The sequence below is a fragment of the Chiloscyllium plagiosum genome, unplaced genomic scaffold (assembly GCF_037043375.1).
Source record: "Chiloscyllium plagiosum isolate Xiang-an unplaced genomic scaffold, Cpla_swu_hap1 HiC_scaffold_32, whole genome shotgun sequence".
In the NCBI taxonomy this organism is placed as follows: domain Eukaryota; kingdom Metazoa; phylum Chordata; class Chondrichthyes; order Orectolobiformes; family Hemiscylliidae; genus Chiloscyllium; species Chiloscyllium plagiosum.
In genome coordinates, this window is record NW_028270170.1 from 39,911,068 (window position 1) to 39,930,286 (window position 19,219).

The 19,219-nt window shown below is 40.6% G+C and overlaps 1 protein-coding gene across 2 annotated transcripts in view; it reads left to right on the forward strand.

Annotated features, from left to right (window-relative positions):
• gosr2 (golgi SNAP receptor complex member 2) overlaps window positions 1–12,876 on the forward strand; it is a 65,516-nt gene extending 52,640 nt beyond the window's left edge. For both annotated transcript variants that reach the window (XM_043675307.2, XM_043675306.2), the window contains one exon: window positions 11,378–12,876. In XM_043675307.2, the coding sequence (XP_043531242.1) occupies window positions 11,378–11,539 (162 nt within the window). In that variant the 3' untranslated portion in view covers window positions 11,540–12,876. The remainder of the gene's footprint in view (window positions 1–11,377) is intronic.
• Window positions 12,877–19,219: the final 6,343 nt, after the last annotated feature.

A 19,219-nucleotide genomic window follows, 5' to 3' on the forward strand; every position in this document is an offset into this window, starting at 1 on the left:
ATCCTCAGGCTCCTTCCCTTTTTTTGGCAACTTCTTAAGTCTCTTTCTTTGATCTAATACAATCTTTACTTTTTCTTGTAAGCCAGAGGTAGATCATGTTTGATTTTGTGTCTCAAACGATTGTAGATTTGTTGTAATTCTCCATGTATTCTCTAAGTGCATGCTATTGCCTGCCTACTGTTATAACTTTTAATGTAATTTCTCAGTCTACCACAGCTAACTTACTCATCATACTTTCATAGTTCCCTTTATTTCATATAACGTGCTATATATCTGCTTGCCAACATTCCTGTTGCTTGCCCTCGCCCTCTCTGATCGCCCTCGCCCTCTCTGATCGCCCTCGCCCTCTCTGATCGCCTTCGCCCTCTCTGATCGCCTTCGCCCTCTCTGATCGCCTTCGCCCTCTCTGATCGCCCTCGCCCTCTCTGATCGCCCTCGCCCTCTCTGATCGCCCTCGCCCTCTCTGATCGCCCTCGCCCTCTCTGATCGCCCTCGCCCTCTCTGATCGCCCTCGCCCTCTCTGATCGCCCTCGCCCTCTCTGATCGCCCTCGCCCTCTCTGATCGCCCTCGCCCTCTCTGATCACCCTCGCCCTCTCTGATCACCCTTGCCCTCTCTGATCACCCTTGCCCTCTCTGATCGCCCACTGCCCTCTCCCATTCCTGGTGGGTGAGTCAATAGCTGCGATTGATTGTATTTTTCTAAGTATCTCTACTTTAAACAAAATTCCTTATATATCCTATTTCTGATTAAATCTTCCGCCGGCATACTACCCTTGAAGCATTTTTCTCTTCCTGACTGGGTTTCCTTGCTACTATTTGTTTTTGTTCAAAAGAGCCTCCTGAAATCTGTCCTTTCCTTAAAGTTGCTAAATATGGTGTCCAGATCAGGAGAGAAAGAGAATAGAACTGGCTCACTTTTCTCTTTGATGATGAAATCTATTAGCTGAATTCTGGTGTTATAGTCAATCACATTTGTCTTCTTAAAGCTAAAAGCTTTGAGCAGATGCTGTTAGGTAAAATTATGCAGGGATATATTTTTGTGAAACAGTTAAATGTTCTGGTCTTATTGGAGAAAGGAAGCTCAACTTGCTTGGTTTTGGTGAACCTTTGTATTTAGTATACATGGTCTTTTATTACAGATGGTTGGCCCTATACTGTGAACCTCTGAATCGAGTAATGTTCTGGGGGCTGAACCACTGTGGGTGCTGAGTTTGCACAGCAAACATGGCCACGTTCACTATTCTATCTATCTGATGGGTCATTTGGGATAAGGTTTTCATTGTGTTCACAGGAAAAAGGTGCTGTCAGGTACTATAATATATCATCATTTGTTATTCAAAGCTTCAGAACTGCCAGTGTGCATTTTGTTTAGGTCTGTTCTGATAACTGGAACTCCTCACTAAAAACACTTCTTAATTGGGGATTAATTTGAATAAAGTTAAGGAAAATAAGACTTCGGTGGCTAACATGCTGCAAGAATTCAAATTGTGTATTCTCCAGATTGCACGGCAAAAATCATCAGTGGAGCTTCAATCCTTTAGTTAACCTCCTGTGAGTGACATGTGCAATGTATTGGCTGTATTGAGACAAGTTAAACTTGATTGTTGCTCAATTGCTCCTATTCCTCAAATGTTCAATTTTTTTTACAGCAAAAGTTAGTGCAATATTGTCACTTCAGCTGTGAATGCTTTGGAACCTGCTTTGATAGTCTTGATGTAAGTCATAAGTATCAAATCTTGCAATGACTGCTCCGCCCAGTCTGTCAATCTTGGTGATAAGGGTTCTTTTATACATATTTAAAAATGATTGCAAGAACACTTATCAAACCGTGTAACTTTCCCATTGATTGATCAGTACATTTCCAACAATGACAGTACTTGTTATGTCACAGGCATTTAGCAGATTATAAACACTTAATGGATTACTTGAAGTTTGAATTGTTTTTAAATTTTCGTGGTGTGTGGAAAAAGACTGCCCAATTGCCAAGGTGGGTGTGAGAATGTGATTTGGCCCTTTTTTTTGTGTTTGTTCACTGTTCAATTCAGTTTTGCCCTCCCTCCACTTCTGTCATTGCGCCTTCCTCTATCTGTGTTGGCGGCCAGTTGGAAGCATGTCACTGTCTTTATCTAAGGTGTGGTCCCTGGGAACTGAGGAGCAGAGCTGTGAGAAATGCAAGTACTGTCTGCTTCTGTTAGGGAGCAGAGAAGTAAGTGAAGTCAGGATCACTTGCAGTATAACGTACACAGCAGGCTGGAATTTTCTTGCCAATATATGCTTTCTAGTTTTTAAATTTAACAGTCTGAGAAAAAGAATGTATGTGCTACACGTTTTGAAAAACCTGGGAACAAGAAAGTCCAGATGACCCAGCTGTTGGTTTGGATGTGGTTCTAACCTGGAATTGGGTTCCAGGCTATCTATTGATCGGTTCCCACGCTGTAGGTTTAATCATCAATTCCAAAGCGGCTGCCTCCCAATGGAAAACATCTGTGTCCTTGGGTTGTTTTTCCAACTTCAGAAATGATCTGAGCTGTAAACTTTGTAAACAACAGATAGCATGTAATCACAGTTACGTGGCCACAACAGAACTTGCTGCATCCATGGAGAAAGTTCATTTCATATTCTGTTTTGTCAGCAAGCTCTTATAGTGAAAGTGATTCTGATCTTTGTTGCTATTTTTCTAAATAGAAAGACATTCTTCCTTTCTTCATTATGTTGCTTCCTCATGAGGTAGCACTAAAGTTGGGCTTCTGGTAAAAATATATGCTGAGCAGCGTTATAGTCAGGCAGTTGTCTCCCTTATATCTTATAAAGCCCCAGAATCTGCAGTTGTAATTGGTTCCCTGGAAGGATGGAATACCCATCTGCCAGGAATTAGTCCATCGCAACCAATAAAAAATAGCTAACCTTGCACATCAAACACCTGGAAGTGAAGACAGTGGCTCTGGAATATTTCAAGTGCTTAGTACAAAGCAAATCATTACATGGGCAATTCTAGAATGCTTTGCCACATCATCAAGTAGGAGGGACTTATAGCCAAAGTTGAATGAGGAAGTGAGGGATCTTATTTCTGCTACCTGCATAACCTGCTTCTACATTTCAATGATAGCGATCTTGTCAGCCTGAAAACTGGATGATCACCCTTTGTTTTCATATACTGTATTCCTGGATCCGATATGAGTTATAGGATTGTCATCTCTGGTGTGTTCACTAAGATGCCATGTACATAGTACATTTTTATGAATAGTGACTTTAATGCATTATAATCTCGTCTTTGGAGTCTACCTTCTGTATTTTCAATTTTCTGCACTCCAACCAAATTCACTCTATTGAATTGTCACTATTTTATATCATTGATACAGAGAAAAGTAACTTGTTCCACTGCTTCTCTATATACCATCCTCACTGTGTGGAACATGATTATTCCCATAAAACTGTGTTCAAGTTGACTGATGTACTTGTGGCTTTTACACTGGTACAGGATTGCATTTAACGTTAGGAACCAAACTGTGATGTACCATATTCCTTACATTGTAGTGCTTCTTTATCATTTTTATTTCATGTAATAATGTGACTCTGTGGAGTTGTCTTTTTTTATACATCTTTTCTGTGTTGAGTCCTGTATCTGTTACTCCTTATATTTGTTAAACCTTTTATGTTCAAGGGCTTGCACTCTGCACTTGTACTAATTTGATAATAGGAAAATGGTTTAAAAAAATCAGCATACGTTACCACATTGCCCTTTCTGTGTTCAGGAGTTGTGTTTCTAATGTTGTTGGAGTTCTATACCATTTAGCATTACACTGGTTAGAGACAACCTGGGAGAATCCTTTTTATAGAGTGCTCTCCTGTTTGTGATATAATGCTGTCCCCGAACGTGCTCATACTCCTGGGACATTAAGAAATTTTGGATTAAGTGTCACCACTGACTTCAGTCATTGTTAAAGTTATAAAATCCTACATTTGATCAGGATGCTGATCGTACCTGTGAAAGGGTGGTGAAAGTACAGATGATCGTAACTAGGAAAAAAGGAACTGGAAAACGACTTGAAAAGGGAAAATTTGCAGAAGTATAGGAAATAAACCATAGAGACTAGTGGATAAGTCTTTCAAAGATCTAGCACAGAAACAGTGGGCTGAATGGTCTCTTTCTGAGCTGCACAACCACATGATGATTCATGGTCAGTCCAGCCAAAAGTCCATTATAATCATTTATCCTTATTACCTCTGCTGCTGAGCTATGCTTATCAGTGTGCTGAAGCAAACCTAATCAGTTCACTGTCACTTTATCAGTGCAACCACAGCTGTAGAACCTTGCTGTGAATATCCAGAAGGAACTTGGGAAGAGGGGAATGTCATTTAGCCCCTCAAGCCTGTATACCATTTGCTGAGGTTGTGGCTGATTTGTGACTGAACTAAAATACTTGTTTTTGTCCTTTACTTTAATGCAATTGTTCAACAAAAATCTATCTCTGTTTTATAATTAACAATTGATTTGACATTAATTGTCATTTGTGAAAACGAGTTCAAATTTCTGATACGCATTATGTGTTGGAGCATTTATTAGCTTCAGTGTGAAAGGCCTGGCTCTACTTTTTCACTGTCTCTGAAGACAAAACTCCCTAATCTGTTAGAAAGTATCTTTCTCCTTTCCCCTTAATATCCTGAATATTTTAATTAAATGACCCCATCATCCTCAAAATTCCTATAATACAAATCACATTTGTATAATCTTGCCTCAATATAATTTTTGGAGTCCAGATACCATTCTGACTAGCCCGTACTGTGCTCACAATGCCAATTTTTCCTTCTGTGATATGAAGAGCTGCATTCCATGTATGATCTACTCATAACTGCAGATGATTCCTGTCCCATTGTAGTCCTCTAGATATATAGCCAGTATTCTGTTGTGACTAATCTTTCTGTTTGGACTTGCAGTTTTGGTTGGGATGCTGTTTGGAGGGTCGGGGTGGACTCGATGAGCCGACTGGCTGCTCCCACATTGTAGAGATTCTATGAATGGCAATACTGAGTAATTGGTGAAGCTCTCCTATGGCCTCCTTACTCCCTGCTCCCTCCACTGCAATCTGTTTGCCACCATCTTGCAGAAGTTGTAGTGCGGCCTGGTTGTAGAGGAAACCTGGTCACCCGGAGTAGCAGCTACCCCTGACTGTTCAGCACTTGTTGAGGTAGTGAGCCGATCCCCTCTCCCTGTGACTCAGTTCCAGCCAAGGGCCGGCTCTCTGTACGCTGCAATTCCCACACTCTCCATGTTCCTGGCTGTGCTCTGGTACAGCCCTGACAACCTGCAGTAGCAGCGGTGCACACTCCAACTGGCTCTGCTCAGTAAAGGATAAAGGTGACAGAATCATTGGACCCATGCAGTGAGTGACAACATGATCCAACAATTGTACTGGAGCTGTTCCCCTGCCCCCCGTAATAGGGGTACTCGGTGTCAGCAGGTAAGGTTGTACTGCCATCCGAAAATATCACGGCAAACCTCTTGCTTTGTCGTGACACACTGGTTGAAAGCCATTGCTGCAAAGTACTTCTCTTAATGAATTAAGATGTGCCATCTCTTTCCTGAGTTCCTTCAATGCAACCATGTGATTTTACAAGTCTTGTTCTCTGATATAAATGCCTATTCTACCCATGTCCTACAACTGGAAAAATAAGTTCCAATTTTTAATCAAATGCCATTGGAATATTTTGCTAACGCTACTCGATATTTTCAGTCAGACAAGTGATTTGTTTCCGCAAGGCAGTTTGTAAAGCTACCAGATGTAGGGTTTTTGCTTCTTGTGTATAACTCTGTTTAAACTACTTTAATTTCAGAGCGATAAATCACTGGCCATGTTGACCACCAATTAAACTTCAACAACATTGCTGTTCCAGCCCTTTCATCAATTGAACGTGGTTCCTTTTCCAATATTTACAGCTTTATATTTATCTACATCTGGATACTTGAGTATTACCGATTATAATTTATGCCAACCCACGATTGTACACTGTTGCTGTGGGAAGAATTGGCAGTATTGTTTGCTTTAAATCTATGCAGATTTGTAGATAATTTTATGTTGATGGGTATGGAGTTCTATAATTGAACCTCAGCAGGAGTGAATGACAATTTGCCAAAATTAGTTCTAACAGCAGGAAGTTTGCAAATTGATTTACTTAATGATCTTATAATATAATGTGATTCCACTGATAACTGAAACAATCTTATAGATGTGAATTGCTGAAGCATTTCATATCGTTGTACGCTAAATTAAATCTTGAATCTCAAGCTAATGGAAGCAAATTGGCAGCTTTGCTAGCATGAGGAAAAAGGACATTGTCAAACATAAACTGTTTAATCTATAAAACCTTAACCTCACTATTGATGTCCATTTATAAAAAAATCAGTGTATTTTAAAAATGATATGCACAGTATTGTGAAAGTCTCTTTCGCCAGTGAAATCGCAGAACTAGAAATGCTATTTCTTCAAACGCTCGCTCACATCCCAAAACTGAGTGGATCCCAGAACCTGCTTTCCTTTTAGTCATTTACCTGAATCTTCTCTGCAGTATCACAGTATTTTTCCCCTGATGTCAACTTGCATTCTATAAAGTATAATGTTGTCATTCAGCCAGCGTTGTTGCTCTGACTATACAATATACAGAAAGCATTGTCAATGCAATTTGTTGACCTTTGAGGCAAAAAGCACAAGCCTAGCTTTGTGTATTGATTGTATCTTCCATGGTGCTCAGCAGTATTTTCTTGTGAGGCGTGATGGCCTTCTGAAGGATTTCCCTTACTGGGCAATGAGTAGAGTGTAGGAGGTTGAGGAGTGACCTTATAGAGATTTATAAAATCATGATGGGCATAGATAAGGTGAATAGCAAAGGTCTTTTCCCAAGGCTAAGCAAGTTCAGTTATTCTGGTCCCATTTGCCAGCACTTGGCCCAGGTGAGGAATAGGTTTAAGGTGAGCGGGGAAAGATTTAAAAGGGACCTGAGAGGCATGTTTTCACCCAGAGGTGGTTCGCATGTGGAATGAACTTCCATAGGATGCAGTAGATGCAGGTACAGTTACAACATTTAAACAACATTTGGAAAGGCCCATGAATGGATAGGAAAGTGAAAATATAGTTTGGTATGCTTTCCTTTATTGGTCAGAGTATTGAGTATAGGAGTTGGAAGGTCCTGCTATGGTTGTGTAGGACATTGGCTAGGCCACTTTTGGAATATTATGTGCAATTCTGGTCTCCCTACAGGAAGGCTGTTGTGACATGTGAAAGGGTTCAGAAAAGATTTACAAGGATGTTGCCAGGGTTGGAGGGTTTGAGCTCTTGGAAGAGGCTGAATAGGCTGGAGCCGTTTTCCCTGGAGCGTCGGAGGCCGACGGGTGACCTTATAGAGGTTTATAAAATCATGAGGGGCATGGATAGGGTAAATAGACAAAGTCTTTTCCCTGGTGTCGGGGATCCAGAACTAGAGGGCATAGGTTTAAGGTGAGAGGGGAAAATTTAAAAGGTAACTAAGGGGCAATTTTTTCACACAGAGGATGGTGCATGTATGGAATGAGCTGCCAGACGAAGTGGTGGAGGCTGGTACAGTTAAAAAACATGTAAAAGGCATCTGGATGGGGATATAAATAGGAAGGGTTTGGAGGATATGAGTGAAGTGCTGGCAAATGGGACTAGATTAATTGAGAATACCTGGTAAGCATGGACAAGTTGGGTCAAAGGGTCTGTTTCTGTGCTGTATATCTTTATGACTCTGTAATAGGCAAGGTTTAGAGGGATATGGGATTTGGAAAACTTGTTTGGAATGGACAAGTTGGACCAGAGGGTCTGTTTTTGTGCTGAGTGCTTGCTTGGCCTTTTGAATTATGCTGCTGTAGAAACAGATTATTCACATGTAAGTCTAATTTACTATTAGTTGGTCTTGAGTGCTGTTGTGTTCAGAGTAGAGACTAAGTATAATCTTCAGATGAAATGGTACTATAAGTTATAATCAGACCTTGACATGCTGACATATTCCATTCTCATTTTAAAGTCATACATTCTGTTCTCAGTTTTTTTCTGATTCTATTTCAAAACGCACCATGTTCACTTTTATAATGGAAGCTGTAATATGTAAACTTGTCATACAGCAATTACAATGCCAGTGGTGCCACACTGCCTCCACTAATGAGAAACTCATAAATCCTAAAGGTAATTATTGTAGTCCTATTCATATTGTGATTTGTCATAAACCTCATAAGGCACTTTGTACAATCACTTATTCTAAAGTGCAGTGTTTTGTAAGCAAATGTTCAGCCATTGTCAGCCAGTATTGCAGCACAGATAGCAGTAGAAAAAATAGTAAGTTAATTTACTAGCACAGGTACTTCTGGAATAATGTACGTTTTGGCAGTAGGATTTGGCTATAATGTTGCTACAGATGTAAGGAATGGTATTTTGGGGAAGGCTTACCTCTTTTGGCAATAGCATGATTGCAACAGGGATCAGTTTACGCACTTTGTTCTGCACGTGCTCTGAAATCTGTGTGCTGTTCTGCTCATGCGCCAGTGTTCTTGGTGTTCTGCGCATGCACTGGTATCTGTGCATGTGCAGTGTCAGTGCTGGTCTTCGAACCATTTTGTGCATATGCCAAAGTCTCTGTGCTGTTCTGCGCATTCATCATGTCAATGCTGGTCTATGTGCCGTTCTGCACATGTGCTGATGTCAGCTGCCAACAGAGCAGCTTTCTGTGAGAGGTACTGAACAGAGAGCAGCTTTCTTACATTTTTCAAACGTACTGTGTTAAATTTACTTTTGTTTTGCTAATAAATATGATTTCAACCTTCATTTAGGCTGTACTATACTTTGCATTAGACTTTTGGATGATTTTTGCGCGATCATGAGGATAGACAAGTCCCCTGGGCCTGACGGTATATATCCTAGGATTATGTGGGAAGCAAGAGGGGAAATTGCAGAGCCGTTGGCAATGATCTTTTCGTCTTCACTGTCAACAAGGGTGGTACCAGGGGACTGGAGAGTGTCGAATGTTGTGCTCCTGTTCAAAAAAGGGAATAGGGATAACACCCGGGAATTACAGGCCAGTTAGTCTTACTTCGGTGGTAGGCAAAGTAATGGAAAGGGTACTGAGGGATAGGATTCATGAGTATCTGGAAAGACACTGCTTGATTAGGGACAGCCAGCACGGATTTGTGAAGGGTAGGTCTTGCCTTACAAGTCTTATTGAATTCTTTGAGGAGGTGACCAAGCATGTGGATGAGGGTAGAGCAGTGGATGTAGTATACATGGATTTTAGTAAGGCATTTGATAAGGTTCCCCATGGTAGGCTTATGCGGAAAGTCAGGAGCATGGGATAGTGGGAAATTTGGCCAGTTGGATAGAAAACTGGCTAACCGGTCGAAGTCAGAGAGTGGTGGTAGATGGTAAATATTCAGCTGGAGCCCAGTTACAAGTGGAGTTCCGCAGGGATCAGTTCTGGGTCCTCTGCTGTTTGTAATTTTTATTAATGACTTGGAAGAGGGAGTCGAAGGGTGGGTCAGTAAATTTGCAGATGATACGAAGATTGGTGGAGTTGTGGATAGTGAGGAGGGCTGTTGTCGGCTGCAAAGGGACTTAGATATGATGCAGAGCTGGACTGAGGAGTGGCAGATGGAGTTCAACCCTGCCAAGTGTGAGGTTGTCCATTTTGGAAGGACAAATAAGAATGTGGAATACAGGGTTAATGGTAGGGTTCTTAGTAAGGTGGAGGAGCAGAGGGATCTTGGGTCTATGTTCATAGATCTTTGAAAGTTGCCACACAGGTGGATAGAGCTTGTAAGAAGGCCTATAGTGTATTAGCGTTCATTAGCAGAGGGATTGAATTCAAGAGTTGTGAAGTGATGTTGCAACTGTACAGGACTTTGGTTAGGCCACATTTGGAGTACGGTGTGCAGTTCTGGTCGCCTCACTTTAGGAAAGATGTGGAAGCTTTGGAGAGGGTGCAGAGAAGATTTACCAGGATGTTGCCTGGAATGGAGAATAGGTCGTACGAGGATAGGTTGAGCGTGCTAGGCCTTTTCTCATTGGAACGGAGAAGGTTGAGGGGTGACTTGATAGAGGTGTATAAGATGATCAGGGGAATAGATAGAGTAGACAATCAGAAACTTTTTCCCCGGGTACAACAGAGTGTTACAAGGGGACATAAATTTAAGGTGAAGGGTGGAAGGTACAGGGGAGATGTCAGGGGAAGGTTCTTTACCCAGAGAGTGGTGGGGGTATGGAATGCGCTACCTGTGGGAGTGGCAGAGTCAGAATCATTGGTGAACTTTAAGTGGCAATTGGATAGGTATATGGATGGGTGCTTAGGCTCGGACAAATGTTCGGCACAACATCGTGGGCCGAAGGGCCTGTTCTGTGCTGTATTGTTCTATGTTCTATGTTCTATATTCTTTGGGAAAAGTGGATTTGGAGGTAGACCAGCAAAGGCAAGGTTTCGCTGCAACGCAACTATGACATTATAGGAGAACTACCGGTATTTGTTGATGGTATTAAGTATCATCTCATGGTTTTGAATAGTATGGGCAAATTCTTTAACTGACCAAGGAGTCTTCTGTACTTCCAAAATTGCTATTAGATTAAGATGAGGAAGAAATTGCATTTATAGAGCACCTTTGAGGACCACTTTTCTCATGGACATCTTTTCTTCTTCATGGATATGAGCATCATTGATCATCGTGAGGATATATAATCTATATCTTCAATCGTACTGCTCGTTCTGAATTCTTCTTGAAAGTGATGGGGCACAGCTGTGCTAAATCAGTGCAGCCTACACTACTGTCAGAGAGAGTATTCCAGGATTTTAACTCCATGGCCATGAAAGAACAGTGATATATTTCTGAAATGGGATGGTGTGTGATGAAGGGTGGGGTGGAGAGGGGTGTGCTGTGGATGATGGGAAGGTGCATCTACTGCCCTTTTTCTTCCAGGTGGTTGAGGTTCAGGGTAAGATCAGAGTTGAAGAGTAGTCGCAGTTTTTAAAGAAAGAAATGAGACAGCTGATTTACACTGAGCGAAGTCCCACAAAAAGTAGTGTAATAATGAGGAACTAAACATGTTTCTTTCATGTTTACTGGTGTTGGTTACTATTTGTCAGGACAATGTGTACAACTCACTTGCTGATCTTCTGAATAGTGCCGTAGGATCTTTTTGTGACTACATGAGACAGAGGGAGAGAGTGTTGAGTCATTATTTTTGTTAATTTATGTATTTGAAATGATATCAGGATGAGAAAAGAATGATCCTGTCCAAGTTGTTTTGAAGCTATCTGTTGCTTCACTCTTGTGCTCTGTTTTTTCTGACTGTACCATTTTGTCTAATATTGTATCTATCATTGCAGGGAGCACAGAAGAAGATTCTGGATGTGGCAAATATGTTGGGAATGTCAAATACTGTGATGCGTCTAATTGAGAAGCGAGCATTCCAGGACAAGTTCATTATGATTGGTGGGATGGTGATCACCTGCATTATCATGGTCTTGGCGGTTAAATATTTGACATGAGTCAATTTTGTCTTGTGGACTCTGCTTCAGGGAAAATAAAGAATCAGTATTTCCATGAAAAGACTGCCCAAGTGATTGTCTGGCTCGTTGCTTTCAGACTCCTTCCCCCTCCCTCCCCTAACCTCCTATTGCCCTGAAACTATTTCAGATTAATGACTACTAGTCTGGACAAAAAGCCTTTACACAATCTGTAACAATGATGCCAATTCTTTTGGCCAGCACCATTGATCAAAGATTTGATAAAGGCCAATAATTCCAATTCTAATAAATAAAAATGATGCATTATAATCGTTTTAATTTTGTAGTACCTGGAGGAGGAAAAAAATCTTTGTTTAATAAAAAGAAACCTGTAAAAAAGCTGAATTTGACGATACTGCCAGGAAGCCACTTTGTACTAATTGCTCCTATCCCATCTCCAGGCATTTTCCTGCAGAAATAAACAAGTAATTTCAGGTGGCTGACGTGACCTTCTCAGAAATAGCATTTTCAACCTTTTGATGCATTCAGATGAGGCATTCCATATTTCCCCCAACAAATGTTGCAACCTGGTGTTTCAGGTAATAGCCAGATGTACTATCCCCATTTGCCACCCGTTGAGCTCTCAATTCTTGAGAGAGCAAGTTCCTGATCTCAGCCAAGCTTTGGAGGCAGTTGTTGACTTGAAGGTGTATTTGCCGCATTGTCAATGAAAAGCTCTTGAGGATGAGTGAACCCAGGCTACTTACATAGATCATCTAATAGTGGGCTCCAAACAGCATCACAGGGACAGTGTGTAAGGTATCCTCTTCCTGTCCCTAAATTCATCTAGTGGCAATTTTTTTAAAAAGTCTCATCTGAAGAAAAATTGGAATTGGACTTAAAGGAAAAAGGTACTGCTCTGATAATTGAAAGTTTTTTTCTATTGCTGTTGGAGGCTGTATTTATTATAAAACAGCAAACTACGTTTTACTTATTCAGTCTAGATGGTGCCCAAGTGACATCATATTCACTGTGAAGCTGAGAAATGGTATCCTTAGTCTGTTTGCACTAGTGGGAAATGGATGTGATGTGAATTGTTTCTCATTGGAATAGCCTGTATGCTTACTGTGCATCAAATTGTGTGGTCATGTTCCATGATATTGACTCTCAGCCTGCAGGATACTTTGGAATAACTGAAAGATAGCTTCTGTACTCAATAAAAGAAAAAGCTAAATTGCCTCACCCTTATTGCTATTTTGTCATTAGTTCAATGTTCTTTTGTCTGTGTTCAATGCTTATAGCAAGTGTACTTGCCAGTTTCACTGTAGGCTGGCCCTAAACTATACTTAAAATGATTAAACCAAGCTCCATTCAGTAGATATCCAATGACTCCTGTAAATCTGTTAAAGATTCTTCTACTTTCTGAATGTTAAGGTGCAGTGTACATCCTGCATTATGGAATGTCTCTAGACATGGTTTGAAATGCAACTGTGTATATATGATTAATGGTTTAATGCTACCGATACACAGATATGAGTTGTAATTTCTTTTGACATTCTGTCTATCAGACTGTGAATCCTGTCTTTCCACCTCAATAGGTTTGAGTAAATAATGTAAATTTCAATCCAAATCTTATGAGGCAGGCTTTCCTCTTCCTGTGCCTGGGACTATTGGATTGCTTGGGCTGTGAGAAATGAGAATACACAGGAAGTCAGGCTGGGAGGAGTGCACAGTCATAAGGGAGCTTGTCTGATCTTTTGTCTATTTAAAGTAATTGTGGAAATTAAGCTGACTCCAGTAGGGTGTGCGTACTTCCCACCCAACTTTCCTGTATTCACTACGCCCAGGTGATCCAGTAGCCCAAAGCACGGGAACATTTGCCCTGCAAATAGTTGGCTTGCCATATATTGATTAATTTTGCAAATGAGAGTGCTTTGACCTGTCCCCATATGATATGTTTGTTTAACTGTTCCCTTTGGTAAGTGATTGTCAAGGTTGATGATGGTTGAAAAGTCCATTTGCTTTCCACTAATCACTTCTGGTTAGAGTTATTCAAGAACTTAATATAAATGCAAACATTCTGTACTTTAAAAACTGTTTCATCTCAATTATTGAAGAACATTTCAGTACATTGTTTAATAAGTTTGATCCTGGGCACTTGTCAAGTGAGCTAGACATTTTGCAGCATTTAAAGCATTGTAGTTAAATCTATGAGCTTTAATGTTGTGATGTTCTCTGTCTGTCACTACCAATTGGTAATGATTGGTTGTGAAACTTCTGGTTCTAGTGGGGTCTATGTGTTGTACTGGTTTCTTTTAGTTCCAGGTAAGTTTCCAGGATATTTTCTGACAACCTATTTCAAATCTTCACCAACCACTGTTCTGGAAAAGTTTCTCTCACCATTTTAATGGACATTCCCAAAATTATAAACTCTGCAGGATTGAATGAAATCAAAACCATGAATTAACAATATGTTTGCGCATATAGGTACAGATGTTCATAAAGATAGAGATAAAAGACAGCTGGACACATCATTGCTTATCCTGCAGGATGCAATCTGTGTCAAATCACTGTCCAACTTTAACAAACTCACTTGGAAAATATTCCCCTCCTGCTTTGGTGAATCAATCAAGCAAGGTGACTATTACGGTTTGCAAACATGTCAGAAATTCCTGGACACGCTGCATGACTTCCTACTACAATGATTAGAAGTTTGTGTATAGCAGACAACATTGTTTATAATGTGCTCTCAATGGACTGAGCTCCATGGTGTCATCTTCCAGCTACCCTATCACAAGGACAATTATAATAATATGCCTGTCCTGGGAAGTACTGATAACTGAAAATTTATCTGTAAAACTGAAAAGTACACATAAAAACTTTGCTTCAAATTATTTCAGAAGGTATCACAAACATAATAACAGTGCAAGTTTCACAAAGTTAATAGTTCCAAATTCATTTCGATGTAGTTTTGACCTATGATTACTTTGTTCATACTGCTGTTTTGGATTTCTGCAAAGATTAACTGTGTAAAGATACATTGCACACAATTTGTAAAATGCATTCAGGAAGTCTTCTACCTGTTGATAAGAGAAGAAGCAGCTGCAGGCTTAGTTTTAGAGAATGAGTTTGGGCAGGTGTGAATGGTCAGAGGGAGAGCATCTTAATGAGGTGTTTCATATAGACTTAGAGTAGTTCTGGAAAAGATGAAAGATAAAGGAAGAATCGGGGTGCCATGGTGGCTCAGTGGTTAGCACTGCTGCCTCACAGCGCCAGGGACCCAGGTTTGATTCCAGTCTCTGGTGACTGTGCAAACTCCACGCAGACATTCTCCCTGTGATTGCGTGTGTTTCCTCCGGGTGCTCTGGTTTCCTCCCACAGTCTAAAGATGTGAATTGGCCATGCTAAATTGCCCATAGTGTTAGGTGCATTAGTCAGAAATGGATCTGGGTGGGTTACTCTTCGGAAGGTCGGTGTGGACTTGTTGGGCCGACAGGCCTTTTTCCATACTGTAGGGAATCTAATCTAATTAAAGTTTTAACTTTTTGCAGGGAAAGGCCAGTTTACAAAGCAGAGATGAAATTTGACAAATGTGGACTAGCAGCAGCTACTTGAAGACAAATCAGTGTCAGAACTGTGAGAGGTACTCACGAAAGAAGTTGAGGGTTCAGAATAAATATAAGCCAAGAAAATGTGTGGCTCTCTTACATCTGAACTCCAGAGATCTTTAGACAACATCGAGCTTGGATAAAACAAAGGGAAAAAGTTTATTTCAGATATCCCAGGCTCAATATTGCAGAAAGCCTAGTGGGCTATTGAAAGTGCAGGAGGGAAAATAAAAGAAAATTAGGAAAGCAAAGAGGCAACACTTTTTTTAAAAAAAAAAGCAAGTTAAATCACAGAAAACCCAATATGATTTAAAAATCCAAGAAGATAGTTAAGGTTAAGCAAATTAGAAACTTGTTTGCAGATGTGAGCCAGAGTGGGAGGTAATCTCATTGAAGCTTACAAAATACTGAAGGTGTTAGTTTGGGTAGATGCACATAAAATGTTTCAGTTGATTATAGCATCTAAAACCAACAGAAATTTAAAAATAAGGGGGATTTCACTTTGGTCTAAGATGCGGATAATCTTTTTACTTGTTGTTAACCTTTGGAATCCTCTGTCACAGAGGACTGTAAAAACTCTAGAGGTATAGTTTTAAGGGAAAAAGGCAGGTGGCTTTAAAGAGATGGAAGGAAAAAACAATCACCCAAAGGTTGGTGGGAATCTGGAACTCACTGCCTGTAAGGGTGGTAGAGACATAAACACTCATAATATTTAAGAAGTATTTGGATGTGCACTTGGGATATCAAGGCATGCATGCTGGAAAATGGGATTAGAATAGGTGATCATTTTTATTCACCATAGACTTGGGCCAATGAATTTTTTTCTGTACTGTAGACCTCCAGGATTATGGTGATTGGGGATAAGACATTGAGGAGTTTGATCAGCCATGATTGTGTTGAAGGATGGGGCAGGCTCAATGGTACTGAATGGCCTACACCTTTTCCTATATTCCTGATGTCAGGTACGGTATTGTTACATACAGTGCCAGCCTTGTCTCACTGATAGCAGTCTTGACCTTGAGCCATTAGGTTTTGTGTTCAAGCTCCATTTCAGTGATTCAAACATATAATTTTGGCTGACATCCTAGTGCTATACCTTATGAATGCTGTACTATCTTTCATTTGAAATGTTAAATAGAGGGACCATGTGACCTTTTTTCCCCACCTAGTGTGATCCATTCATTTACAGAGTTGTTACGATCCAGAAGGAGGCTATTTGTTCCATTGTGTCTACACTGGCTCTGTGAGCATTTTAATGCAATACCAATCTCGTTCCTTTCCATGCAACTCTACACATTGCTACTATTTAAGTAATCATCTAACGCTCTCTTAGATTCTTAAATTGAGCCTGACTGTACCATGCTTCCAGGCAGTGCTTTCCAGACCCTAAGTACTTAGTGTGTGAAAAATATTTTCCTCACTTTGCATTTGCTTCTTTTTGCTAAACATCTTAAAACTATGCTTTCTGATTCTCAATCCATTTAAGATCATTTTTTCCCTATCTAGTCTGTCCAGATGCCTCATGATTTTGATAATTTGCAGAAAAAAGGTACTCTTATCCTTCTCCTATCCAAAGAAAACAGTCCCGGGTTATCCAAACCTTTCTCACTATGATGTTTCTTTTTATTCATTCATTGAATGAGGATGTCACTGCTGGCCCAACATTTATTGCCCATCCCTAATTGCTGCAGAAGGCTATTAAGTGTCAACCACATTTCTGTTTGTCTGGAGTCACTTGTAGTCCAGGCTGGGTAAGGACAGCAGATTTTGCTCCCTTGAGGACATTGGTGAACTAGATGGACTTTTGCCAACAAACGGCAATGGTTTAATGGTTATTGTTAGACTCTTAATTCGGGATTCCACCTTCTGACGTGGCAGGATTTGGACTCTGGTCCCCAGAACATTACCCAGGTCTTTCGATTAATTTTCTAGTGATCATAGCACTAGGCCATTGCCTCCTTCTCTCATTCCTGAAACTATTCTGCACTCTCTCCAATGTGTTCACACTCTTATAGTGTGGCTCCAGGTATCGAATGTTTTCAATGAGTTTTGGGCAGCATGGCGGGTCAGTGGTTCGCACTACTGCCTCACAGCACCAGGGATCCGGGTTCAATTCTCACCTCGAGCAACTGTCTGTGTGAAGTATGCAGTCTCCCTGTGTCTGCGTGGATTTCCTCCGGGTACTTCAGTTTCCTCCCACAATCCAAAGATGTGCAGGTCAGGTGACTTGGCCATGCTAAATTGCCCATGGTGTTAGGTGCATTAGTCAGGGGTAAATATAGTGTAAGGAATGGGTCTGGGTGGGTTACTCTTTGGAGGGTTGGTGTGGACTTGTTGGGCCAGAGGCCTGTTTCCATACTGTAGGGAATCTAGACTATAACTTCCTTATTCTTGTACTCTGTGGCCCTATTAGTGAAGTGAAGAATATTGTAAGCTGTATTAACAGCTCTCTCTACCTGTCCCGCTAACTTTAATATCTTCTGTACATTTATACTTTGGTCAGTCTGGTCCTGAACACCATTCAGAATAGTATCCTTCATACTGTCTCTCCATGTTCCTTGTACCAAAGTATATCACTTCATGCTCATTCACATTGACCTTCATTTGCCATGTTGTGAACGTCCTTTTGAAGTTCTGTAGTGTCTCTACAGTGAACAAGTTTAGTGTCATCTGAAAGCTTTGAAATTGTCTCCTGCACATCAAGATTTAGATCACTCAAAAACTATGATCCTAATACTGTCCCTGGGGAAATCCACTCCAAACAAGCTTCTGGTCTGGAAAAGGCCCATTAATCATTACTCTCTCTTTCCTATCCCTCAGGTAGTTTTGCATTGATCACTCTTTTATTCATGACCTTTAACTTCCATCCCAAGGGTTTTGTGTGGCACTGTACTAAAAGCCTTTTGGAAGTCCATGCAAACCACATTTATCAGCCCTCCCCACATCAACCCTCCCTGTTACTGCTTCAAAAAACCTCAAAAAGGATATTGACAAGTTGGTGAAGCGGAGAGATAGGTGGCAGATGAAATTCAACATGGATAGGTGTGAGGTGAAATGCGTTGGTACAAGGAACATGGAGAGACAATAATAAAGGGTACTATTCTAAATGCAGGAGCAGAGTGGCCAGGATGTAAAAGTACATATAATCCCTGCCTCCTTCAACATCATGTTATTTACTATTTGATTGGGAGTAATGGTGTCCTGTCGAAATCAAGTAGAGATTGAATTGTGATACTCTGATCATTTAACCATGAAGATGGTAAAAGGCAGTGAGGAACATTTAAAGAGAGGTATGAGGGTATAGTGGAAGGAAGTAACAGTCACGTGCATTGCATTTAATATCAGTGTGTTTATTTAGTTTTGACAAGCCAACTTGTGTTTTGGGTATTGCTTTCTACAATATTTAATTGCTTTTGGTATTATCTTGATTTGAATTTCATAGCTCGTTATTATCTCTTTTTAAGTGCTTGTTTAAAATATTTAGTTTGTGATAAATTGTGGGGGATTATATTAAAGATAAATATATTTCTTAATATACCCATTGATGTCTTTGAGTTCGCTGCCACAGCTATGAAATAGAAATCATCAAACGAGGATTAAAGTAACAGTCAAATTAAATGCTTTCTTATAAGCGGTAGGACATCTTGACTTTTGCTCAAAATGGATGTGCGGTTGAGAGGATCAGAACGTCTTCTGCAAATATATAAAATTAATAGACAGGACACACAGTTGATCCAACAATTTTGCCCACACTGATAGAACATAGAACAATACAGCACAGAACAGGCCCTTCGGCCCACGATGTTGTGCCGAACATTTGTCCTAGCTTAAGCACCCATCCATGTACCTATCCAATTGCCGCTTAAAGGTCACCAAAGATTCTGACTCTACCACTCCCACAGGCAGCGCATTCCATGCCCCCACCACTCTCTGGGTAAAGAACCCAACCCTGACATCTCCCCTATACCTTCCACCCTTCACCTTAAATTTATGTCCCCTTGTAACCCTCTGTTGTACCCGGGGAAAAAGTTTCTGACTGTCTATCTATTCCTCTGATTATCTTATAAACCTCTATCAGGTCACCCCTCATCCTTCGCCGTTCCAACGAGAAAAG